The sequence below is a fragment of the Oncorhynchus mykiss genome, chromosome 12 (genome assembly GCF_013265735.2).
Source record: "Oncorhynchus mykiss isolate Arlee chromosome 12, USDA_OmykA_1.1, whole genome shotgun sequence".
NCBI classification, from domain to species: Eukaryota; Metazoa; Chordata; class Actinopteri; order Salmoniformes; family Salmonidae; genus Oncorhynchus; species Oncorhynchus mykiss.
This window is the reverse complement of record NC_048576.1, coordinates 86,983,885-87,010,242: the sequence shown is the minus strand read 5'-3', so window position 1 is coordinate 87,010,242 and position 26,358 is coordinate 86,983,885. Positions and strand designations below refer to the sequence as shown.

At 45.1% G+C, this 26,358-nt stretch overlaps 2 protein-coding genes across 3 annotated transcripts in view; one reads left to right on the top strand and one right to left on the bottom strand.

Annotated features, from left to right (window-relative positions):
* The window catches only part of LOC110486873 (transducin beta-like protein 3), a 33,162-nt gene extending 11,732 nt beyond the window's left edge, over positions 1-21,430 (bottom strand). Inside the window, exons 1-17 of the mRNA XM_036938977.1 lie at positions 21,211-21,430; positions 21,048-21,099; positions 20,814-20,909; positions 20,661-20,708; positions 19,962-20,103; positions 17,428-17,512; positions 16,793-16,963; positions 15,895-15,970; positions 15,683-15,779; positions 15,132-15,355; positions 14,788-14,929; positions 11,803-11,861; positions 11,213-11,319; positions 10,889-11,024; positions 6,308-6,550; positions 5,179-5,249; positions 3,295-3,451 (exon numbers count right to left, since the gene is read on the bottom strand). Coding sequence (XP_036794872.1) covers positions 3,295-3,451; positions 5,179-5,249; positions 6,308-6,550; positions 10,889-11,024; positions 11,213-11,319; positions 11,803-11,861; positions 14,788-14,929; positions 15,132-15,355; positions 15,683-15,779; positions 15,895-15,970; positions 16,793-16,963; positions 17,428-17,512; positions 19,962-20,103; positions 20,661-20,708; positions 20,814-20,909; positions 21,048-21,099; positions 21,211-21,242 — 1,938 coding nt within the window. The 5' untranslated portion in view covers positions 21,243-21,430. The remainder of the gene's footprint in view (positions 1-3,294; positions 3,452-5,178; positions 5,250-6,307; positions 6,551-10,888; positions 11,025-11,212; positions 11,320-11,802; positions 11,862-14,787; positions 14,930-15,131; positions 15,356-15,682; positions 15,780-15,894; positions 15,971-16,792; positions 16,964-17,427; positions 17,513-19,961; positions 20,104-20,660; positions 20,709-20,813; positions 20,910-21,047; positions 21,100-21,210) is intronic.
* A 271-nt stretch (positions 21,431-21,701) lies between these two features.
* On the top strand, positions 21,702-25,795 carry LOC110486880 (RING finger protein 151). Of its 2 annotated transcripts, none has more exons than XM_036938981.1 (4): positions 21,702-21,992; positions 22,797-22,966; positions 23,224-23,320; positions 25,021-25,795. In XM_036938981.1, exons 1-4 carry the CDS (start codon positions 21,990-21,992, stop codon positions 25,477-25,479), a joined length of 729 nt encoding a protein of 242 aa, XP_036794876.1. In that variant the 5' UTR covers positions 21,702-21,989; the 3' UTR covers positions 25,480-25,795. The 2 variants fall into 2 exon arrangements, with proteins under 2 accessions (XP_036794876.1, XP_036794875.1); XM_036938980.1 differs by having other exon boundaries at positions 21,709-21,992; positions 23,218-23,320.
* The last annotated feature ends 563 nt before the right edge of the window (positions 25,796-26,358 follow it).

Sequence of the window (26,358 nt, the reverse complement as noted above, 5' to 3'; positions counted from 1 at the left end):
CATTCTCTGAGAGGCAGGGAGGGGTTGTTTGGCGGGTGTCTGTTGACACGGCAGGAGTTGAGGGATGTTAAAATAATTTCCACTGTCAGCAGAGTCTCTCCGCTACGTGCCACTGTAGGTCTGGGCTGAGGTAGTTGATTTCACCTCTCAGCCCATGCTATGTCGTGGGTAGTGTTTCCCGTTGGACAGAGTAGTGAATGAATACACTGCTAACAAGGCAAATCTGGGGGAGCAGGCGAACATAACGAGCATAATGAATCATTCATGATTCCAGTCGTTCTCCCGATAATGACATTTTTACAAAGGTTATCAAACGCTATGTCACAAATGAAAAGGTGCGTAAACGGTGTTCACCCTCCACTACATCCCTGGTTGGATCTGGCAAAACTCAGTCAATATCTTGCCAGGCAGGGTTGAATCTACATTTGCCTGGCATTTTAGCTACAGTGCCTTGCGAAATTATTGTGCCACATTTCAGGCTTCAAACATAAAGATATAAAACTGTATTTTTTTGTGAAGAATCAACAAGTGGGACACAATCATGAAGTGGAACGACATTTATTGGATATTTCAAACTTTTTTAACAAATCAAAAACTGAAAAATTGGGCGTGCAAAATTATTCAGCCCCTTTACTTTCAGTGCAGCAAACTCTCTCCAGAAGTTCAGTGAGGATCTCTGAAAGATCCAATGTTGACCTAAATGACTAATGATGATAAATACAATCCACTTGTGTGTAATCAAGTCTCCGTATAAATGCACCTGCACTGTGATAGTCTCAGAGGTCCGTTAAAAGCGCAGAGAGCATCATGAAGAACAAGGAACACACCAGGCAGGTCCGAGATACTGTTGTGAAGAAGTTTAAAGCCGGATTTGGATACAAAAAGATTTCCCAAGCTTTAAACATCCCAAGGAGCACTGTGCAAGCGATAATATTGAAATGGAAGGAGTATCAGACCACTGCGAATCTACCAAGACCTGGCCGTCCCTCTAAACTTTCAGCTCATACAAGGAGAAGACTGATCAGAGATGCAGCCAAGAGGCCCATGATCACTCTGGATGAACTGCAGAGATCTACAGCTGAGGTGGGAGACTCTGTCCATAGGACAACAATCAGTCGTATATTGCACAAATCTGGCCTTTATGGAAGAGTGGCAAGAAGAAAGCCATTTCTTAAAGATATCCATAAAAAGTGTTGTTTAAAGTTTGCCACAAGCCACCTGGGAGACACACCAAACATGTGGAAGAAGGTGCTCTGGTCAGATGAAACCAAAATTGAACTTTTTGGCAACAATGCAAAACGTTATGTTTGGCGTAAAAGCAACACAGCTCATCACCCTGAACACACCATCCCCACTGTCAAACATGGTGGTGGCAGCATCATGGTTTGGGCCTGCTTTTCTTCAGCAGGGACAGGGAAGATGGTTAAAATTGATGGGAAGATGGATGGAGCCAAATACAGGACCATTCTGGAAGAAAACCTGATGGAGTCTGCAAAAGACCTGAGACTGGGACGGAGATTTGTCTTCCAACAAGACAATGATCCAAAACATAAAGCAAAATCTACAATGGAATGGTTCAAAAATAAACATATCCAGGTGTTAGAATGGCCAAGACAAAGTCCAGACCTGAATCCAATCGAAAATCTGTGGAAAGAACTGAAAACTGCTGTTCACAAATGCTCTCCATCCAACCTCACTGAGCTCGAGCTGTTTTGTAAGGAGGAATGGGAAAAAAATTCAGTCTCTCGATGTGCAAAACTGATAGAGACATACCCCAAGCGACTTACAGCTGTAATCGCAGCAAAAGGTGGCGCTACAAAGTATTAACTTAAGGGGGCTGAATAATTTTGCACGCCCAATTTTTCAGTTTTTGAACTGTTAAAAAAAGTTTGAAATATCCAATAAATGTCGTTCCACTTCATGATTGTGTCCCACTTGTTGTTGATTCTTCACAAAAAAAATACAGTTTTATATCTTTATGTTTGAAGCCTGAAATGTGGCAAAAGGTCGCAAAGTTCAAGGGGGCCGAATACTTTCGCAAGGCACTGTATGTGACGTTTGGTGGCGTCTAATCAGTCAGCTCTGTACCTGCCTGGCTAAGTGGCAGTGTTCATTTTACCTTTATTTAACTAGGCAAGTCAGTTAAGAACAAATTCTTATTTTCAATGACGGCCTAGGAACAGTGGGTTAACTGTCGGGGCTCGGGGATTCGATCTTGCAACCTTTCGGTTACTGGCCCAACGCTCTAACCACTAACCACACTGCCACCCAGTGTGGGTGCAATGACAGAGCTCACCTGGCAACCAGAGCACGAGACACGTATGGAAATAAAACTCGGTAGTCTGCCTGGAAATTAATTTGCAAGACCAATACATTTTTCCAATATGTCATATTTTCAAGATATTCCAGTACTTCAATTTCAGAGTGCCAAATTCATGTACTTTAAGCACCTTGTGTGAACCTTGTCGGACTCAGCCAGGACACAGGAAATGGAGCTGGCAATGCTCCTATCACAGGTTTTTATAGTGGCAATACAGCTGGTTATCTACTAATTTACAGGTTAGAGTCTGACTAATAGCATTTCTAGTAATTCTATTTCTATGGTGTCGGTATAGGCAGATACGTCTCATTCTAAGGCCTTGTCCCTCATGGATCTACCCCAGGCAGATGCATCTCATTCTAAGGCCTTGTCCCTCATGGATCTACCCCAGGCAGATACGTCTCTTTCTAAGGCCTTGTCCCTCATGGATCTACCCCAGGCAGATACATCTCATTCTAAGGCCTTGTCCCTCATGGATCTACCCCAGGCAGATACGTCTCATTTTAAGGTCTTGTCCCTCATGGATCTACCCCAGGCAGATACGTCTCATTCTAAGGCCTTGTCCCTCATGGATCTACCCCAGGCAGATACGTCTCATTTTAAGGTCTTGTCCCTCATGGATCTACCCCAGGCAGATACGTCTCATTCTAAGGCCTTGTCCCTCATGGATCTACCCCAGGCAGATACGTCTCATTCTAAGGCCTTGTCCCTCATGGATATACCCCAGGCAGATACGTCTCATTCTAAGGCCTTGTCCCTCATGGATCTACCTATCTAGACTTTGAAGCACTTTGTGACAACTGCTGATGAAAAAAGGGCTTTTGAAATAGATTTGACTGACTGACTGACTGGTTGGTTGGTGGATTAATTGACTTACAGTATATGTACTATATTAACCAGGTCATAACGTGGTTTCCAACTGGACAAGCTTTACATGCATTTCTAATTATTCAAACTCAAGGGCCAGTACTGACCGTCCACACAGTGATGTTGGAGTCGGCCGAGGCGGTGACAACGCGGTCGTCCTTCCTGGTGGCGTGGAGACCCCACACCTTGTCCTGGTGGGCATCCAGCGTCTTTACACACTCGTTGGTCTTGATGGTCCACAGCTTGACCAGCCCATCTGACCCACTGGAGAAAGAGAGACAGAGAGGAGGGAAGAGAGAGCGAGAGAGAGACAGAGAGGAGGGAAGAGAGAGAGAGAGAGAGACAGAGGGAAGAGAGAGAGAGAGGAGGGAAGAGAGAGAGAGAGATAGAAGGGGAGACAGAGAGAGAGAGAGAGACAGAGAGGAGGGAAGAGAGAGAGAGAGAGACAGAGAGGAGGGAAGAGAGAGAGAGAGAGACAGAGAGGAGGGAAGAGAGAGAGAGAGAGACAGAGAGGAGGGAAGAGAGAGAGAGAGACAGAGAGGAGGGAAGAGAGAGAGAGAGACAGAGAGGAGGGAAGAGAGAGAGAGAGACAGAGAGGAGGGAAGAGAGAGAGAGAGACAGAGAGGAGGGAAGAGAGAGAGAGAGAGACAGAGAGGAGGGAAGAGAGAGAGAGAGAGACAGAGAGGAGGGAAGAGAGAGAGAGAGAGACAGAGAGGAGGGAAGAGAGAGAGAGAGAGACAGAGAGGAGGGAAGAGAGAGAGAGAGAGACAGAGAGGAGGGAAGAGAGAGAGAGAGAGACAGAGAGGAGGGAAGAGAGAGAGAGAGAGACAGAGAGGAGGGAAGAGAGAGAGAGAGAGACAGAGAGGAGGGAAGAGAGAGAGAGAGAGACAGAGAGGAGGGAAGAGAGAGAGAGAGAGACAGAGAGGAGGGAAGAGAGAGAGAGAGAGACAGAGAGGAGGGAAGAGAGAGAGAGAGAGACAGAGAGGAGGGAAGAGAGAGAGAGAGAGACAGAGAGGAGGGAAGAGAGAGAGAGAGAGACAGAGAGGAGGGAAGAGAGAGAGAGAGAGACAGAGAGGAGGGAAGAGAGAGAGAGAGAGACAGAGAGGAGGGAAGAGAGAGAGAGAGAGACAGAGAGGAGGGAAGAGAGAGAGAGAGAGACAGAGAGGAGGGAAGAGAGAGAGAGAGACAGAGAGGAGGGAAGAGAGAGAGAGAGACAGAGAGGAGGGAAGAGAGAGAGAGAGACAGAGAGGAGGGAAGAGAGAGAGAGAGAGACAGAGACGAGGGAAGAGAGAGAGAGAGAGAGAGAGAGAGGAGGGAAGAGAGAGAGAGACAGAGAGGAGGGAAGAGAGAGAGAGAGACAGAGAGGAGGGAAGAGAGAGAGAGAGACAGAGAGGAGGGAAGAGAGAGAGAGAGACAGAGAGGAGGGAAGAGAGAGAGAGAGACAGAGAGGAGGGAAGAGAGAGAGAGAGAGACAGAGAGGAGGGAAGAGAGAGAGAGAGAGACAGAGAGGAGGGAAGAGAGAGAGAGAGAGACAGAGAGGAGGGAAGAGAGAGAGAGAGAGACAGAGAGGAGGGAAGAGAGAGAGAGAGAGACAGAGAGGAGGGAAGAGAGAGAGAGAGACAGAGAGGAGGGAAGAGAGAGAGAGAGAGACAGAGAGGAGGGAAGAGAGAGAGAGAGACAGAGAGGAGGGAAGAGAGAGAGAGAGAGACAGAGACGAGGGGAGAGAGAGAGAGAGAGGAGGGAAGAGAGAGAGAGAGACAGAGAGGAGGGAAGAGAGAGAGAGAGACAGAGAGGAGGGAAGAGAGAGAGAGAGACAGAGAGGAGGGAAGAGAGAGAGAGAGACAGAGAGGAGGGAAGAGAGAGAGAGGGTGGGAGAGAGAGAGATGTGGTTTAAGGGAAAAAACAGTATAACCAACACTTGGGATGTGATATTGGCATGCTACCATGAGAATTATGGAAGGATAAAAAACACAAAATAGTGTGTGATGTACCTTGTGAGTAGCTGAGTCCCTCTGCTCACAAAGATGAGCTTCAGCACAGAGGCATCGTGGCCTTCAAACGTCTACAAGACACAACATGTCACTCCAGTTTCACCGTCAGAGAATGCCCAGATTTAACTTCAATTGTTTCCACCAGGGCACGTATTCAAAATGTGTCAGTGAGTAGGAGTGCTGATCTAAGATCCTCACTGTCCATATCTTATTCATTACGATCTAAAAGGCAAACCTGATCCCAGATCAGCACCATGAATACGGGCCCACGCCACACGTGCACTTTGAGGAGGTTGGCATTTATTGTGATGACTCATGTACTGGGCAGCTCTGCGGGGTAGTCACTAGCTGGCACCGCCACAGACAAATCAGATTTTAAACCTAACCTTTTTACAATATAGCCAATTTTTACTTTTACCGCTGGCCCATCTAGCGGAAATCACTCTGTTCTGCCTCCAGGACAAGACTGATGACAATAAACGTCAACCTGCGAACTTTGAGGCCATTAATTTGTGACAGAGCAAAAGGCTATATTGGATTTCCGGTGAGAGGTTAATTAAAAAGACTAACGGTTGTTTTAGATAACATTTGAGGATACTGTACATAACAAACCAAGGCACGTCATTTCATCAGGTTCTGTTGTTCCTGTGTTCCAGAACAGTTCCATACAGTTCCATGACTGTTCAAAGAATGTGTCACCCACAAAGGGCAGAAAGGATATCGTGGGAGGGAGCCACAAGTTGAACACAACCTCCCTCCATGAGCCATTATATTAGTGCATTAAACTACTATGTGGTGATAACGTCATCGACTAACAATTGTCACGATCACTCACAACTAACATTCAATACATATTTCATTTGGTTTTAAATGGTTTGACGAGTGTTCGGGAGTGCCAAGGTAATGGAGGAACTAAAATGGGGATAATTATCTCATACCTACTGTACGAGGGAAATGAGCAACTGATGAGCAACGTAAAACATGTCAATTCTTACAAATAAAATAATTACAAACACGTCACAAAAACACACACACACTAGCAATCATACACGCAAACCAGCAATCATACACGCAAACTAGCAATCATACACGCACACCGCTACCTCCACCCTCACCACCCCTAACCCACCTTGAGGCAGCTGAAGTCCTGGAGGCTCCAGAGCTTGACGGAGCCGTCGGCTGAGGAGGATGCCAGCACCTGGTCCATGGGAGAGAACTGGACACACCAGACCCCCCGGCGGTGGCCCCGGAACACCCCCAGGAGGGCCAGGTCAGCCCCGGGGGCCCCCAGGGACCAGAGCTTGGCCAGGCGGTCCTGGGAACCAGACACCAAGAGCTTGTCGTTGGGGGACACTGCCACGCTGTTCACATCCTGGGGCGGGAGGGGGAGAGACAGAATGAGAGAGAGATGGAAGGTTATGGGGTCAGTGGGACAGAGCAGAGATGAAAACAAAGGTGAAATTACAAAGTGACAGAAGACAAATAGAAAGTGGGGTTAAAAGAAGTAGAGAGGGGTTGGAGAGGAAGGGGGTGGGCAGGGGGAGAGGATGGGGAATAGGAGGGTGAGAGACAGGGAGGAACAAGACCCACCAAACACATAGTCCTTACTTCCTTCTCAAGTATACATTTCACAGAACAGGCACCCACGTTATACATAGAAACCTCAAACCATCTATGTTGTGAGTGCATTTGTATGACAACAATAGTTCACACAGACAAAGGAGCAACAACAGGGGACTTTGACTTCCTTATGAGGAAAGCCTTATATTCCCATCACAGTGAACAAATCAAGCACCTGAGTCACCAGACAAACAGTCTTATTACTACAGCTTATCTGTCTGTTTACCGACCAGTATGGTGCACCTGTGGACGTGCTTCTAGACACGCGTTAGTGTGTGTACATGCTTGTGTGTCCTTGTGTTTGTGCGGGTTGGTATTTGTCTGTACAGGTATATGTCCTTGTGTACATGCTTGAATGCATGTATGTATGTATGTGTGTACAGTTGAAGTCGGAAGTTTACATATACTTAGGTTGGAGTCATTAAAACTTGTTTTTCAACCACTCCACAAATTTATTGTCAACAAACTATAGTTTTGGCAAGTCGGTTAGGACATCTACTTTGTGCATGACACAAGTACTACAGGAAGAAACCCAGCCCAGTCACGGACCAGGATGTCTTGCTCCCAGGCAGACTAAATAACTTTTTTGCCCGCTTTGAGGACAATACAGTGCCACTGACACGGCCTGCAACGAAAACATGCGGTCTCTCCTTCACTGCAGCCGAGGTGAGTAAGACATTTAAACGTGTTAACCCTCGCAAGGCTGCAGGCCCAGATGGCATCCCCAGCCGCGCCCTCAGAGCATGCGCAGACCAGCTGGCCGGTGTGTTTACGGACATATTCAATCAATCCCTATACCAGTCTGCTGTTCCCACATGCTTCAAGAGGGCCACCATTGTTCCTGTTCCCAAGAAAGCTAAGGTAACTGAGCTAAATGACTACCGCCCCGTAGCACTCACATCCGTCATCATGAAGTGCTTTGAGAGACTAGTCAAGGACCATATCACCTCCACCCTACCTGACACCCTAGACCCACTCCAATTTGCTTACCGCCCAAATAGGTCCACAGACGATGCAATCTCAACCACACTGCACACTGCCCTAACCCATCTGGACAAGAGGAATACCTATGTGAGAATGCTGTTCATCGACTACAGCTCGGCATTCAACACCATAGTACCCTCCAAGCTCGTCATCAAGCTCGAGACCCTGGGTCTCGACCCCGCCCTGTGCAACTGGGTACTGGACTTCCTGACGGGCCGCCCCCAGGTGGTGAGGGTAGGCAACAACATCTCCTCCCCGCTGATCCTCAACACTGGGGCCCCACAAGGTTGCGTTCTGAGCCCTCTCCTGTACTCCCTGTTCACCCACGACTGCGTGGCCACGCACGCCTCCAACTCAATCATCAAGTTTGCGGACGACACAACAGTGGTAGGCTTGATTACCAACAACGATGAGACGGCCTACAGGGAGGAGGTGAGGGCCCTCGGAGTGTGGTGTCAGGAAAACAACCTCACACTCAACGTCAACAAAACTAAGGAGATGATTGTGGACTTCAGGAAACAGCAGAGGGAACACCCCCCTATCCACATCGATGGAACAGTAGTGGAGAGGGTAGCAAGTTTTAAGTTCCTCGGCATACACATCACAGACAAACTGAATTGGTCCACTCACACAGACAGCATCGTGAAGAAGGCGCAGCAGCGCCTCTTCAACCTCAGGAGGCTGAAGAAATTCGGCTTGTCACCAAAAGCACTCACAAACTTCTACAGATGCACAATCGAGAGCATCCTGGCGGGCTGTATCACCGCCTGGTATGGCAACTGCACCGCCCTCAACCGTAAGGCTCTCCAGAGGGTAGTGAGGTCTGCACAACGCATCACCGGGGGCAAACTACCTGCCCTCCAGGACACCTACACCACCCGATGTCACAGGAAGGCCATAAAGATCATCAAGGACATCAACCACCCGAGCCACTGCCTGTTCACCCCGCTATCATCCAGAAGGCGAGGTCAGTACAGGTGCATCAAAGCTGGGACCGAGAGACTGAAAAACAGCTTCTATCTCAAGGCCATCAGACTGTTAAACAGCCACCACTAACACTGAGTGGCTGCTGCCAACACACTGACACTGACTCAACTCCAGCCACTTTAATAATGGGAATTGATGGGAAATGATGTAAATATATCACTAGCCACTTTAAACAATGCTACCTTATATAAATGTTACTTACCCTACATTATTCATCTCATATGCATACGTATATACTGTACTCTATATCATCGACGGTATCCTTATGTAATACATGTATCACTAGCCACTTTATACTATACTATGCCACTTTGTTTACATACTCATCTCATTTGTACATACTGTACCCGATACCATCTACTGTATCTTGCCTATGCTGCTCTGTACCATCACTCATTCATATATCCTTATGTACATATTCTTTATCCCCTTACACTGTGTACAAGACAGTAGTTTTGGAATTGTTAGTTAGATTACTTGTTATTACTGCATTGTCGGAACTAGAAGCACAAGCATTTCGCTACACTCGCATTAACATCTGCTAACCATGTGTATGTGACAAATAAAATTTGATTTGATTTTGATTTGAAGTAATTTTTCCAACAATTGTTTAGACAGATTATTTCACTGTATCCCAATTCCAGTGGGTCAGAAGTTTACCTGTGGATGTGTTGACTGTGTCTTTAAACAGCTTAGACAATTCCAGAAAATTATGTCATGGCTTTAGAAGCTTCTGATAGGCTAATTGACATAATTTGAGTCAATTGGAGGTGTACCTGTGGATGTATTTTAAGGCCTATCTTCAAACTCAGTGCCTCTTTGATTGACATTATGAAAAGATCATAAGAAATCAGCCTAGACCTCAGAAAAAAATGGTAGAGCTCCACAAGTCTGGTTCATCCTTGGGAGCAATTTCCAAAAGCCTGAAGGTACCACGTTCATCTGTACAAACAATAGTACGCAAGTATAAACACCATGGGACCACGCAGCCATCATACTGATCAGGAATGAGACGCATTCTGTCTCCTAGAGATGAATGTTCTTTGGTGCGAAAAGTGCAAATCAATCCCAGAACAACGGCAAAGGACCTTGTGAAGATGCTGGAGGAAACAGGTACAAAAGTATCTATCTCCACAGTCAAATTAGTCCTATATCGACATAACCTGAAAGGCCGCTCAGCAAGGAAGAAGCCACTGCTCCTTAACCTCCATAAAAAAGCCAGACTACGGTTTGCAGCTGCACATGTGGACAACGATTATACTTTTTGGAGAAATGTCCTCTGGTCTGATGAAACAAAAATAGAACTGTTTAGCCATAATGACCATTGTTATGTTTGGAGGAAAATGGGGGAGGCCTGCAAGCCGAAGAACACCATCCCAACCGTGAAGCACGGGGGTGGCAGCATCATGCTGTGGGGGTGCTTTGTTGCAGGAGGGACTGGTGCACTTCACAAAATAGATGGCATCATGAGGGAGGGAAATGATGTGGATATATTGAAGCAACATCTCAAGACATCAGTCAGAAAGTTAAAGCTTGGTTGCAAATGGGTCTTCCAAATGGACAATGACCCCAAACATACTTCCAAAGTTGTGGCAAAATGGCTTAAAAGACAACAAAGTCAAAGTATTGGAGTGGCCATCACAAAGCCCTGACCTCAATACTATAGACAATTTGTGGGCAGAACTGAAAAAGTGTGTGCGAGCAAGGAGGCCTACAAACATGATTCAGTTACACCAGCTCTGTCAGGAGGAATGGGCCAACATTCACCCAACTCATTGTAGGAAGCTTGTGGAAGGCTACCCGAAACATCTGACCCAAGTTAAACAATTTAAAGGCAATACACTCAATTAGTATTTGGTAGCATGTAAACTTCTGACCCACTGGGAATGTGATAAAAGAAATAAAAGCTCAAATAAATCACTACTATTATTCTGACATTTCACATTCTTAAAATAAAGTGGTGATCCTATCTGACCTAAGACAGGACATTTTTACTAGGTATGAATGTCAGGAATTGTGAAAAACTGAGTTTAAATGTATTAGGCGAAGGTGTATGTAAACTTCAGACTTCAACTGTATGTATAATGCTTGAATGTATGTGTGTGCGCGCGCGTCATACTTTGTCGTGTGCCTTCTCTGTGACCCGGGCGGTCAGCTGGAACATGTCTCCGTCTGTTTCCGGGATGCTCTCTGGGAGATCCCACACCTTGATGGTGCAGTCCTGACTACCAGACACCACAAACGACTCCTTCATCCTGAAAGAAAGAGAGAGAGAGAGAGAAAGACCGATGTAGGATAAGAAAGAAGGATCAGAACGTGCACAAGCAAGAGTGTATGGATGATTAACACATTGGATATTGGCATTCCCAATACAGGAGAAACGTGCATCCACTGTGGGCCTCCAGGGTCAGAACTGAGGAGACCCTGGTGTGTAGTGGTTTACCTGGAGCAGGTGATGGAGCCCACAGCGTTAGCATGGCTGCAGCCCTGGGCCACACAACACACCTGACCACTGTCTGGATCCTGTCTCCACACACGCACTGACTTATCCTGGGGGGAAAGAAAGTACAAAATATATTATATGTGAGAGAGAGAAAGCGAGAGAGAGGGACTTATCCTGTACAGAGAGAGAGGGGACTCTGGTTAGAAGGAGTGTGTGTATTATGTGTGTGTTTGTGCTGTTTTGCCAACTGGCATCAGTGGTTTGATTCCATCACTATTATACAGAAATTAAAACATCATACATCATCTGCAGAGGTCATTGTCACATTTGGCATAACTATGACCATTGGAGTTGGCAAAACGGCACAAACAGATCTGGGACCAGGCTAGGGTTCAATAGTATTGATTATATGATACTGGTTAGTAGGGTGTGTGTGTAGGTATGCATGAAGGTGTTTGTGTAAGTGTGGATTTCATCCAACTCTGTGGTTAACTCATGTTGACGAAAGGTTGAGGAGAGGATTCCATTCGTAAATGAGGAATGGTGAACATTCCTGATGAAACAAGGAAACCGTCAAGCTGTAGCCTCACCTTTGCACAGCTCACAAACAGGGACCCTTTCTTGAACACGTCGAGTGACAGGACGGTATCTGTGGAGGAGAAAGGAAAGGTCAACCCTTCTGAAAGGTCGAGCCAGGTGATAAAAGAGCAACTCAACGTCAGTCAAACCAGACCGACCAGTTACCAAGCTATCACGGTCTCTAATCCTGAATGGCAGAAACTGTGTCTGACTGCTCAGTTTATCAGGCTTCTTAAGCATCTTGTAAATACCTTCACAACTACAATTGAATTAGAATCCCTCCAATCGCCATGGTTTAGAAAGACTTCCATGGTTTACATACTGTATATGTTACATGCTTGCAGGGTGCAGATATTCTACAGACCGGCTGCAGGGTGCAGATATTCTACAGACCGGCTGCAGATATTCTACAGACCGGCTGCAGGGTGGAGATATTCTACAGACCCACTGCAGGGTGGAGATATTCTACAGAACCACTGCAGGGTGTAGATATTCTACAGACCCGCTGCATGGTGGAGATATTCTACAGACCCACTTCAGGGTGGAGATATTCTACAGACCCACTTCAGGGTGGAGATATTCTACAGACCCACTGCAGGGTGGAGATATTCTACAGACCCACTTCAGGGTGGAGATATTCTACAGACCCACTTCAGGGTGGAGATATTCTACAGACCCACTGCAGGGTGTAGATATTCTACAGACCCACTTAAGGGTGGAGATATTCTACAGACCCACTGCAGGGTGGAGATATTCTACAGACCCACTTCAGGGTGGAGATATTCTACAGACCCACTGCAGGGTGGAGATATTCTACAGACCCACTGCAGGTTGTAGATATTCTACAGACCCACTGCAGGGTGGAGATATTCTACAGACCCACTTCAGGGTGGAGATATTCTACAGACCCACTTCAGGGTGGAGATATTCTACAGACCCACTGCAGGGTGGAGATATTCTACAGACCCACTTCAGGGTGGAGATATTCTACAGACCCACTTCAGGGTGTAGATATTCTACAGACCCACTGCAGGGTGTAGATATTCTACAGACCCACTTAAGGGTGGAGATATTCTACAGACCCACTGCAGGGTGGAGATATTCTACAGACCCACTTCAGGGTGGAGATATTCTACAGACCCACTGCAGGGTGGAGATATTCTACAGACCCACTGCAGGGTGGAGATATTCTACAGACCCACTGCAGGGTGGAGATATTCTACAGACCCACTGCAGGGTGGAGATATTCTACAGACCCACTGCAGGGTGGAGATATTCTACAGACCCACTGCAGGGTGTAGATATTCTACAGACCCACTTCAGGGTGGAGATATTCTACAGACCCACTGCAGGGTGGAGATATTCTACAGACCCACTTCAGGGTGGAGATATTCTACAGACCCACTGCAGGGTGTAGATATTCTACAGACCCACTTAAGGGTGGAGATATTCTACAGACCCACTGCAGGGTGGAGATATTCTACAGACCCACTTCAGGGTGGAGATATTCTACAGACCCACTGCAGGGTGGAGATATTCTACAGACCCACTGCAGGGTGGAGATATTCTACAGACCGGCTGCAGGGTGGAGATATTCTACAGACCGGCTGCAGGGTGGAGATATTCTACAGACCCACTTCAGGGTGGAGATATTCTACAGACCCACTTCAGGGTGGAGATATTCTACAGACCCACTTCAGGGTGGAGATATTCTACAGACCCACTTCAGGGTGGAGATATTCTACAGACCCACTTCAGGGTGGAGATATTCTACAGACCCACTTCAGGGTGTAGATATTCTACAGACCCTCTGCAGGGTGGAGATATTCTACAGACCCACTTCAGGGTGTAGATATTCTACAGACCCACTGCAGGGTGGAGATATTCTACAGACCCACTTCAGGGTGTAGATATTCTACAGACCCTCTGCAGGGTGGAGATATTCTACAGACCCACTGCAGGGTGGAGATATTCTACAGACCCACTTCAGGGTGGAGATATTCTACAGACCCTCTGCAGGGTGGAGATATTCTACAGACCCACTGCAGGGTGGAGATATTCTACAGACCGGCTGCAGGGTGGAGATATTCTACAGACCGGCTGCAGGGTGGAGATATTCTACAGACCCTCTTCAGGGTGGAGATATTCTACAGACCCACTGCAGGGTGGAGATATTCTACAGACCCTCTTCAGGGTGGAGATATTCTACAGACCGGCTGCAGGGTGTAGATATTCTACAGACCCACTTCAGGGTGGAGATATTCTACAGACCCACTGCAGGGTGGAGATATTCTACAGACCCACTTCAGGGTGTAGATATTCTACAGACCCACTGCAGGGTGGAGATATTCTACAGACCCACTGCAGGGTGCAGATATTCTACAGACCGGCTGCAGGGTGGAGATATTCTACAGACCCACTGCAGGGTGGAGATATTCTACAGACCCACTTCAGGGTGTAGATATTCTACAGACCCACTGCAGGGTGGAGATATTCTACAGACCCACTTCAGGGTGGAGATATTCTACAGACCCGCTGCAGGGTGTAGATATTCTACAGACCCACTTCAGGGTGGAGATATTCTACAGACCCACTTCAGGGTGGAGATATTCTACAGACCCGCTGCAGGGTGGAGATATTCTACAGACCCACTTCAGGGTGGAGATATTCTACAGCTGCATTGCAAGGTGCCGTTTGTGGATCAGTGTTTCACACAGCAACTCTGCCTCCTGCTGGTCAATCTTCAGAACTTCTATTCAGTGATGTACTAGATCATTTGGGTGAAATATTAACTATATGTTGTTGGCATTAATGTTACAACTGGGCTAAAGGGAGCTGCCAGATTCAAAAGAACAGAACCAGACACTGAGAACGTTTATTCTCAGTTTCTAACCTTTTAAAAATGTGAATTAGGTTTCCATTCCATCTTCCTACCTGGTGACCACCCCATACAGACAAGCAGAGAGGTGCTGCCCTCTGTTGGTCAGAGGACTCACCTGTGTGTCCGTAGAGGATCTTACAGCTGCTGGTGGCCAGGTCAAACACCTTGAGCTGGGAGCTGTTGGTCGCCACGACAATGTGAGTGTCACCCTTGCCCAGAAACTTCACATCCAGGACCTCATCGTTGAAGCCAACAAACTGGAGGTGGAGAGAGAACATTAGAGAATAACACCAGCAACACAAAATCAAGGCTCTTGATCAAAATAAACGATTGGTAATAAACGGTGAAACCATCTGAATAATAAGAACAATCCTAACGTCCCTTCCCCCCCCCCCACTCCTCCTGTTGCTGTGTGGTGAAGGAGGGCAGCTGGCAGAGACATTGTTATCAGTGACCCACCTGTTGCTGTGTGGTGAAGGAGGGCAGCTGGTAGAGCAGTATGTTATGTTCTGCTGTGACTGTGGCCAGCCTTAGGGAGGAGGGCAGGGGGAGGCAGTAGGTGAGGCTCCGGGGGTCTCCATACTCCTCTCCCCCCTCTTCGGAGCCCCCCGCGGAGGGAGCGGAGGGGAGCGTCTGGGCGAACACACAGCGGGCCGAGCTGGCATCCCACACCCTCAGCACACCTGGAGAGAGAGAATCCCTTTAGTGAGGGTCTTTGATTGGGCTTGCTCCCTGTGTTGTTTTGGCTAACTATAAAATGATGATCATCTCTGATTGGCTGCTAAAACTATACACTAGTCTTATTCAGTATTATCTAGCTATATTGGTGGGCAGTGGGCCGACTCCTCCACATGCATCCACCATCTAGCCTGGGGATTGGTGGAGTAAGAGAAGACACTGATCTGAGTCAGCTTTGCATTTTCCCCCACTAATGGTTAAGGTTAGCGAAGCTGATCCTAGATCTGTACCTAGGGGCAACTTCACACAGGAGTGGGCCTGTAAGCAAATACCTTTGCTGCCTGCTGTGATGAAGTGGATCTCTTTAGTTTTCACCCCGATCTCAGAGAAATCTTCGTCCTCAGGGAGCAGCACAACACTCTCCACAGCCTGGCGAGGGAAGCAACGCATTTCATGCAATTAGGCTGATGATACACCAATCAACTTTTAGTTGCAAAAGCCATTCTAAAACAACTCTGGAAGAAAGTAGAGTATGAGAGTTTACCTCATAGACGGGCACTGTCCTCCTGGCAGTCCTGCTCTTCAGATCCCACACTGTGCAGATCTTATCCCTGCCAGAGCTGCAATCAAACAACCATCCAACATTCAGCTAGCTCGCAATGAACTGATCATCTGTGATGAGGTCTAAAGCTATGGTTTTTAACCTGTGGTCTGTGGGGGTACTGCAGGTGAGACGCAAAATAAATGTTCAAAAATAAAATCTGCGACTCCACGAATGGTGGTCCTCAAGAGCTTAGATGGTGGTTTGATGGTCCCCGGAATGGAAAAGGTTTGGAACCTCTGGTCGAGAGTAGGTCCAAACACTAAATTGATGCATGAATTGAATATCTTGGACAACACTACACCAATAGCTCACCGTGTTGTTTTGGCTATGATAGGTAGGTACTAGGTTTCCATTGACCCAGGTTTATTCAACAATAGCAATGTGGCAAAACATATATATTATTGCGACATGTATAATGGAAAGGGCAGATATGAGACATTTTCTGAAGATGAACCAAAACAAATATCAGTTTGACTGGGATAGATTGTTCTTTATTGCAACAAATTATGGAAACGGTGTTTTTTAAATAAAAGAAGATTGACGAATAATTCCGAAGGTACTTTTTTGGTTTGACTTCATTACGTCCAGTTGTTTTTAAATCGACACAAGATAGTTAAATGGAAACGCACCCAAGCAGGCAATCTTCGCATCTATTTTCTATGTAAACTTTCTAACTGTCAACAACAAAAAGGTGAATGGAAACCTAGCCAGAGAGTGGTAGGAGCTGTCAGCTCATCTGCCCTACAGTAATAGCAGGTTTAGATCTAGGTCTGCTCTACTGTAAAGCTCTTTCTAACAACTGTTGATGTAAAAAGAGATTGACTGATTGTTACAGTACCTGACCATGGAGGCTCCATCAGGAGTGAAGGCAAGGGAGGTGACAGGGCTGTAGTGGCTCTGCAGCACGCACAGACACTGGCTGGAGCGCAGGTCCCACATCCTGATGCCACAGTCTGACGCAGAGGAGAAGAGCTGCAGTAGACTTATGTCTGGGTGGAACTCCACCAGGCTGCAGGGCAGGAGGAGGACAACGTGAGTGTTTGAGACCATTGCCGTCAGACTGCACTTAATCACTGATCTACAAACCACATTGCATCCATAATAACTACTCATTATATAATTAAGAATAACAATTATGTGGCTTGCCTTGATTAAACTGATCCCCTCAAACATGCTGAATCATAATATCAAATATTAATTTCCACACGTCAAACTAGCAACTAGATTTAAGTCATGTCTTGTTGTCAATGTATCAACTTATCGAAGGCACCTACATCTACAAGGGTTTGTCCAGTTTCTGAGGAATAGATCTCATTTATAAACCATGAGATAAATTGACCCGCGCAAGTATTCATAAAGCGTCTCAGAGTAGGTGTGCTGATCTAGGATCAGGTCCCCCCCTATTCATGTGATCTTATTCATGATTTCAGAGTAAAGAGGTGGTTCAGAGTAAAGAGATGGTCAGTAACTTACTGTACGACCCCAGAGGAGCCCTTCAGGTTGTGCGTACAGTACTGCTTCACCACATCCCACAGCTTTATGGTGCCATCACAGCCTCCTACACACCAACAAGATGACAGGCTCATATTACAGACAGGAAGTACAAGGTGAAATCTCAGAGTACCCATTTAAAGTGGGAGCATTTGATTGAGCGCACTCAATGTTGTTTTGGGTATAACAGGTAGGTACTAGGCAGTGTTCATTTCGTCAACAAAAATAGTGACTAAAATATTCGTCAAACACCTATTTTTTAGTGGCAATTGGCGAGACTAACTGACTAAATAGATCCAGAAAAAAATATAACTCAACGAAAATGATTTATCATCTCAGTTGACTAAAACGAGACAAGACTAAATTCTCTCTGTGACTAAGATTGGACTACTAAGTGAACTGGACAAGAGCTTTGGAAAGATTGTGCTCATCACTGAAAAGCTCTCAATCAATTTTAGCTAGATGTTGCTACTCTTTGGCTCTCTGCGCTTATGTGTCTGATTGCACATGACATACAAAATAATAGCTATGTAGGCTAAATTAGGAATTTACATGGCCAAGTAATTGTTATACAGCACATTCGGCAAGTGACCTTTTCCACATGTTGTTACGTTATAGTCTTATTCTAAAAATGACAAAATAAAACATCTCAACAATCTACACACATTACCCTATAATGACAAAGTGAAAAGGGGTTAGAACTGCTTGCTAATATTTACATAAGTACTCAGACCATTTGCAATGAGACTCGAAATTTGATTTGGAAAGGCACACACCTGTCAACATAAGGTCCTACTGTTGACAGTGCATGTCAGAGCAAAAACCAAGCCATGAGGTCGAAGGAATTGTCCATAGAGCTCCAAGACAGGTTTGTGTCGAGGCACAGATCTGGGGAAGGGTACCAAAATATTTCTGCAGCATTGAAGGTCCTCAATAACACAGTGGCCTCAATCATTCTTAAATGGAAGAAGTTTGAAACCACCAAGACTCTTCCTAGAGCTGGCCGCCCAGCCAAACTGAGCAATCGGGGGAGAAGGACCTTGGTCAGGGAGGTGACCAAGAACCCAGTGATCACTCTGACAGAGCTCCTGAGTTCCTCTGTGGAGATGAAAGAACCTTCCAGAAGGACAACCATCTCTGCAGCACAGCCATTATTGTAATGTCCAAACAGAAGCCACTCCTCAGTAAAATGCACACAACAGCCTGCTTGGAGTTTGCCAAAAGGCACCGAAAGGACTCTGGACTCTGACAAGATTCTCTGGTCTGATGAAACAAGGGTCAACTCTTTGGCCTGAATGCCAAGCGTCAACACTGGAGGAAACCTGGCACCATCCCTACGGTGAAGCATGGTGGGGGCAGCATCATGCTGTGGGGATGTTTTTCAGTGGCAGGGACTGGAAGACTAGTCAGGATCGAGGGCAAGATGAACGGAGCAAAGTACAGAGAGATCCTTGTTGAAAACCTGCTCCAGAGTGCTCAGGACCTCAGACTGGGGCAAAGGTTCACCTTCCAACAGGACAACGACCCTAAGTACACAGCCAAGACAACACAATGTCTGAATGTCCTTGAGTGGCCCAACCAGAGCCCAGACTTGAAACCGATCTAACATCTCTGAAGAGACCTGAAAATAGCTGTGCAGCAACACTCCCCACCCCAACCTGACAGAGCTTGAGAGGATCTGCAGAGAAGAATGGGAGAAACTCCCCAAATACAGGTGTGCCACGCTTGTAGTGTCCTACCCAAGAAGACCAGACGCTGTAATCGCTGCCAAAAGTGCTTCAACAAAATACTGAGTAAAGGGTCTGAATACTTATGAATATGGAATGGTTCAGTTTTGTATTTTTAATACATTTGCAAAAATTTCTAAAAATGTTTTTGCTTTGTCATTATGTGGTTTTGTGTGTAGATTGAGGAATAAAAACAATTTAATCAATTTTAGGATAAGGCTGTATCGTAAAAAGTCAGGGGGTCTGAATACTTTCCGAAGGCACTGTCTACTTATGTTTGTCATTTTTCTGCTGTTGGGAAGAGAATGAAGTCATACAGGAAAATGTTGGTAGGACATGGCTGTGTATGTTTGTTCACATGGAAGTCAGTGATTTATGTTTATTGTAGGTTTGAGGCAATACAAATGTGATGTGACAAAATGAAAGGGCATTTAGTGGACTAAAATGGCCCACTGTTTTAGTTATTTTGACAATAATTAGACTACAACATTATTCAACTGGTAAAATGTAACTAAGACAATTATATTTTAGTCAAAATGACTAAGACTAAAATACTCTAAAAGATTGCCAAAATGAACACTGTTACTAGATATAGCCTGGTACCAGATCTGTAAGTGCTTTCTTGCCAACTGGCATCAGTGGTTTCTTTCAGCACGATTATTCTGAAATTATAACGATATACATCATCTGCATAGACCAGGCTAGGGTTTGATGGGTGTGGGACAGATCTGGGACCAGGCTAGGGTATGATGGGTGTGGGAAGTTATCCTATGAGGTCGATCCGCTCACCTGTGGCCAGGAGCGTGGCGGTGGGGTCAAAGGTCATGCTGGCAATGGGCACATTGTGGATGGCCCTCCAGGAGCGTGTGCACTGGGCCTGCTTCCAGTCCCATTGCTTCAGCAGCAGAGCCTTGCTGGCTGTTACCAGGATCTGGGGAGGGAAGGAGGAATGGATGGAGAGAAAGGGTGAGGGGGGAGGAAAGGGGAATAAAGGTGTCCCCATGCTTCCCAGCTGAAACAGTTTGGTAGAGTTTGTGCATATATTATGACAACATTTTTGTGACGTTTTTGTTCATTTTGCACTTCGGTAGTCTTTTTTTGGGGCTGTTCGGGCACACAATTTTTTCTGGAGGCAAGCTGAAGTTCGGAGGTGAAGTCTTCAGCCCTTCGTCGATGATCAGTCAAGAGTAGGGATTCTTCAAGAAAGTCTAGTCATTCAAGGAGTGACGACTTGTTTTCATGAAAAAGGCGACAGCCGAACTGAAGCACGCTGATGCCTTAAGGTAGTCAAACTAAGTACCGAGTGTGACACTAAGGCTGTGTTTTCACGGGCAGCACAATTCTGATATTTTTTAAGAGTAAATTGGTTTCTTGACCAATCTGATCAGATCTTTTTAGACCAATTGGGCAAAAGATCAGAACTGGGCTGCCTGTGTAAATGCAGCCGTAGGTCTGGAACAGCCCATCATATTATGTCAAATGTTTTACCTCATCATCAAGGCTGAGGGCGAATGATGTAATGTCCTCCTGATCATCCTGCAATTACAACAGTGATGGAAATGAAAATCTGTACAGACATTAAATTCATGTCTGAACTAGCTGCACACGAGTGTTGAGAGAGAGAGAGAGAGAGAGTCTCACCTGTTCAATACTGTGAACAATCTTCCCTGTAACGATTTGTAAGACGTTGACACGTGTGCCACACGTACAAAATATGAATTTCTCATCTTTACTGATCTGTAACGTAGGAAAACATATTGAAATACCATAACATATCTGTCAACGGTATAGCTAGTTAATTATAGCTACAGTAACGTTAGTTGGCTAGCTAACTCTTTTACAGATGGAGGTAGCTATCAGTGATAAATAACTTACCTGTACTTTTCCTCCCTTGTAGAATGGTTCGATAGTGCTGGAAACAGCATAGCTACATGAAGAAGAAAAAAAACAACGGCAATTTAGCAAGAAGATAGCTAAGATTTGCCCGGCGTTAGCTATCTAGCTAGCTGGCTATCCACGTGAAGTGCGTTCGACTTACTTGGTCTTGAACTGGAGATTGCTTTTTGCCATCTTGCTTTGGAAGACGTGAGTAAACCCCCACAATTTGCAGTTTAAGGACAGCTGAACTGATTTAGATCACTTGTTGTTAGAATTCATTAGCTTCGATCAACAAAATCCCCACATGTGTTGTTCAAGAGGTGGCTTTCGGTCTCTCACATTGTACGTCATATGACAGCGAGCGTGGAAGAAAAACGCACGACAGGGTGATTGGCTAGAATGCACAGCCGAACGTTTTGGGCTTCTTTGCAGTAAGAAGTTCACCGAGGAAAAAACTCGATACATGTTAAACCATTTTATATTCTATGTGTTTTCTGCACCATACACAGAAAGATAAAATTATACTGAATATAAATATATACAAATATACATAGGGTGCATTTCATTGATGTAATACAAATAAAATGATGAACAAACTGCCAAATGTCCCACACCTGTAACCGTTGACAATACAATCGAGAAGAGATGATAATAGAGAGTAAACACCTATTGAAAACGACAAAAAGTTCTTATTCACAGCTAGGGGACTGACGACTGGTGCTAGAACAGGAGGGAAACGACACGGTCTATTACAATTTAGCCCAGTTCCGTGCTTTATATAATTTAGAGGTTTTTGAATATGTCAGTGCGCATGGTCACTCCTTTATGTTACGACAGGAATGTTCATCTGTGTGTGTGTTCTCTGAGTTGCCTCCATGAGTGTGTATGATACGTTAATAGACAACAGGAATAGATACTTGCTGAACAGAGGTGATTATTATGGTGAGTAAATAACTTAATAACTATATTTGTAACTTGAGCAATCAAAGGTTTAGTATGTTATTGACAATAGGTGTAAATTATTTATCAAATATTTCTGTTATAATATAAAATGTTTGTATTATTTCATGGCTATGTTGTTTTACTATTCGTTTTGATTTATAACTCTTTACAAAGATTGAACGGCATTTGTCAAACTGTGATGTTTGCGGGGCAGACATTCCCTTTTCCTTATGTTTAAAAACAGAGCCACTACCAAAATATACTTGTGCTCTGAAAGCCACTACCAAAATATACTTGTGCTCTGAAAGCCACTACCAAAATATACTTGTGCTCTGAAAGCCCAAATAAAATATTGCAAGGGGTGGGGGTTAAAAACACACTTCTTTTTTTAATCAGTCATGACAAGCTGAACATTTAAAACGTTCTTAATTATTTCATGTCATTCCTAGTTATGAGAATAAACAGAACTGGGTTTTTTTTAGTCACATGGTCTGTCTCATATTATGACGTTCCAGAAGAAGTCTATTGTCACTGCTCATGGGTGACACTGAATTGTTGACATTATTATGGGCTGGTGGTGGCCCTTTCTTTAGGCTAAATATTCATTATTACAAACCAGAATTATATACTTTCTCAGATTGTAACATACATACTTCTGTATTCTGCTCTAGTCTCAGTGCACTTTTGTGCTCTGGATAAAATAATCTGTGAAATGCATTTTGCGTTAAAAAAAGAGAGAAGAAGAACCTATCAATATAAAGTATAAATAAAGTAAAGACACTTTTCTGTAACTGTTGTGTTCAGGCCGCCCCGGACATGTCTTCGCAGAGTGGGGGTCATGATGTGGAGCTGTTCGTAGAGACCCCAGACTATGACCTGATCTGCACCATTTGCCAGGGGGTCCTCAGGTGCCCAGTAAGAGCTGCATGCCACCACATCTTCTGCAAGAAATGCATTTTACAATGGCTGAAGAGGTACTGCCTGTGCCTCATCACAAGCAAACATTATTGCGTCCACAGATCATGGTTGGATGAAGAGACAGTTTCCCAGACAGTTTCTCCATTGAAATAGCTTCATAGTCCCACTGTCCCAAAATGTCTAAAATTCACATTGTCGTAGTATAGGCCTATAGTAATAGTTATTAGTATATTTGTTACTACTGTAGCCTAAATTTAAACCGATGATGACAATTTGTGAGTGAAGATGATTCATTATTGTTCTTGAGGTGCAGACAGCAGACCTGCCCCTGCTGCAGAAAGCCTGTCAACCAGAGCTTGATATTTGTGATGTTCAAGCTAAGCAAGGTGATCGGTCGCCTAAAGATCAAGGTAAGTAAATGTTTTGTTAGAGAAAAAACACACACTTGGAGCAACCTAATCTCTTGCAGCAAACTTCTGCTTACTTGCCCCATGGGTGTGTTCATGCTTAATCTCATAGAGCCAGATGCGTGTGCCTCTGAATATTGCATATACTCCGACAGACTGGCACACAAGATTAGCACATGCTAAGTAAGTATTAATGGATCATCAGATACTCTTGTTAAAAGCTGGCATTAAATATGTAACAATCGCTTTGTTAAATAAAAAGTTACTGAAAAGTCACCAGATTACTCTTTGACCAAATTGAGATCAGGAGCATCCTGTTTCCATTGATCATCCTTGAGATGTTTCTACAATGTGATTGGATTCCACCTGTGGTAAATTCAACTGATTGGACATGATTTGGAAAGGCACACACCTGTCTATATAAGTTCCCACAGTTGACAGTGCATGTCAGAGCAAAAACCAAGCCATGAGGTTGAAGGAATTGTCCGTAGAGCTCCAAGACAGGATTGTGTCGAGGCACAGATCTGGGGAAGGGTACCAAAAAAATTCTGCAGCATTGAAGGTCCCCAAGAACACAGTGGCCTAGATCATTCTTAAATGGAAGAAGTTTGGAACCCCCTAGACTCTTTCTAGAGCTGCCCGCCCAGTCAAACTGAGTTATCAGGGGAGAAGGGCCTTGTTCAGGGAGGTGACCAAGAACCCGATGGTCACTCTGACAGAGCTCTAGAGTTCCTCTGTGGAGATGGGCAAACCTTCCAGAAGGACAACCATCTCTGCAGCACTCCACCAATCATACCTTTATGGTAGTGGCCAGACAGAAGCCACTCCTCAGAAAAGGGCACATGATAGCCCGCTTGGAGTTTGCTCAAAGGCACCTAAAGGTAATGAGAAACAAGATACCATGGTCTGATTAAACGAAGATGGAACTCTTTGGCCTGAATGCCAAGCTTCACATCTGGAGGTAACCTGGCACCATCCCTATGGTGAAGCATGGTGGTGGCAGCATCATGCTGTGGGTATGTTTTTCAGCGGCAGGGACTAGGAGACTAGTCAGGAAAGATGAACGGAGCAAAGTGCAGAGATACCTGATGACAACCTATTCCAGAGCGCTCAGGACCTCAGAGTGGGGAGCAGGTTCACCTTCCAACAGGATAACGACCCTAGGCACACAGCCAAGAAAACATAGAAGTGGCTTTGGGACAAGTCTCTGAATGTCCTTGAGTGGCCCAGCTAGAGCCCGGACTTGAAAACGATCAAAGATCTCTGGAGAGACTGGAAAATAGCTGTGCAGCGATGCTCCCCATCCAACCTGACAGAGCTTGAAAGGATCTGCAGAGAAGAATGGGAGAAACTCCCCAAATACAGGTGTGCCAAGCTTGTAGTGTCCTACCCAAGAAGACTTGATGCTGTAATCGCTACCAAAGGTGCTTCAACTAAGTAAAGGGTCTGAATACTTATGTAGATGTGATATTTATTTATTTTTATTATAAATGTGCAAAAATTTTGAAAAACCAGTTTTTGCTTTGTCATTATGGGGTATTGTGTGTAGTTTGATGAGGGGGGGGGAAACAATTTAATCAATTTAGAATAAGGCTGTAATGTAACAAAATGTGGAAAATGCCAAGGGGTCTGAATACTTTCCGAATGCACTGTACTCCTTACCCTTTGACCTCTGCCCTTCTCTCCCCCATCTTTTCCCCCAGTGTAAAAACAAGGTCCGTGGCTGCCCGCATACCTTAGCCCTGTCAGAGCAGTACTGCCACAGCATGAGCTGCCTGTTCGAGCTCATTCCCTGCCCCTACCAGGGCTGCCGTGCCCAGCTCCTCCGCAGGGACCTGGATGCCCACGCCAGGCACTGTGAGCACTGGAGCCAACCCTGCCACATGGGCTGTGGCACCGTGCTGTCCCACCGCACCCAGGCCAAGCACAACTGCTACAGGCAGCTGAGGCATGAGTACGAGGCCAGGCAGAGGAACCACCGGGCCATCGCAGCAGCCCTCCAAAGGAAGATGAGGAGGATGCAGAGCACCATGGCCGACATGAAGAGGCAGATCGGCCTGATCTGTGAGAGCCTGGAGGTCATGGACGAACTGGAGGAGGTGGAAGAGGAGGACCTGGGTGAAACCAGTGGGAGTTTCAGTAGCAGTAACAGCAGCTCCTGAGTCCTGATGCAATGTATTTATAAAAATGACTCCCACACACAATTATCTCTGACACTTGAACTGTTTAGGACTATGCAGATTTAAATTTTATTCCTAGCACTAAGTATGAAAGACCTGTGGAAATTGAATTTTCAGGGATGGACTGCTTCAAATAGCACATTTAGTCATAATTGCTTTGAGGGTGTGTTGATATTGAAACTTCATATTTCATTTGAAAATGTATAAAGTTAGAACAATTTTGTACTATGTCTTTTAACATTTTGATTTGTAAAGGATGATATATTTTACAAATAAAGTCAGCAACCTTTAACCTGTGTGATTTGTGTTATATCATTATGTATATGCACATTCCACATGTGACAATAAAAACAAATGTTTCACCTGTTTGCATGAAATGTTACTTCCAGGAGGTCCAATGTTGGCCCTTTCTGGCTATAATAAACCACCGCAACTATTTATATATTCCATATGGAACAAAGCTCACCAACCACAGCAACATGCAATTCCATAATAAGACATACAACTCCGATTTTTGTATGCATAGAAGTCAGTTTATTTCAAAATATTAAATAGAATCCAGAAGTTTAATCATACAGATTACAGGGTGTAGAAAATATCGCGAGGTTTGCCCTCATATAAATGCAAACGGAACCAGGCTAGGGCCTTCTTCCTGTTATACAGAACACGTAAGTAACATGTCGAACAATTCTTTATTCAATGAAATCCACAAGCATCTCTGTGATCTCATTACAGACTTCACTGTTTGATGGCAGAAATCCTTAATTGTACTGTTAACAGTTGATTTAGAACCAAATTGAAAAATGTTTAGGCAATTAATGATAGTTGTGAATGACTGAAGGTAACACAAGTTTCTAGTTA

Excerpts from the sequence above, each read along its gene's own strand:
- LOC110486880 (XM_036938980.1), top strand. Across the intron at positions 22,967-23,217 it reads ATTTTACAATGGCTGAAGAG|GTGCAGACAGCAGACCTGCC; the intron begins GTACTGCCTGTG and ends ATTGTTCTTGAG. Across the intron at positions 23,321-25,020 it reads TCGGTCGCCTAAAGATCAAG|TGTAAAAACAAGGTCCGTGG; the intron begins GTAAGTAAATGT and ends CTTTTCCCCCAG.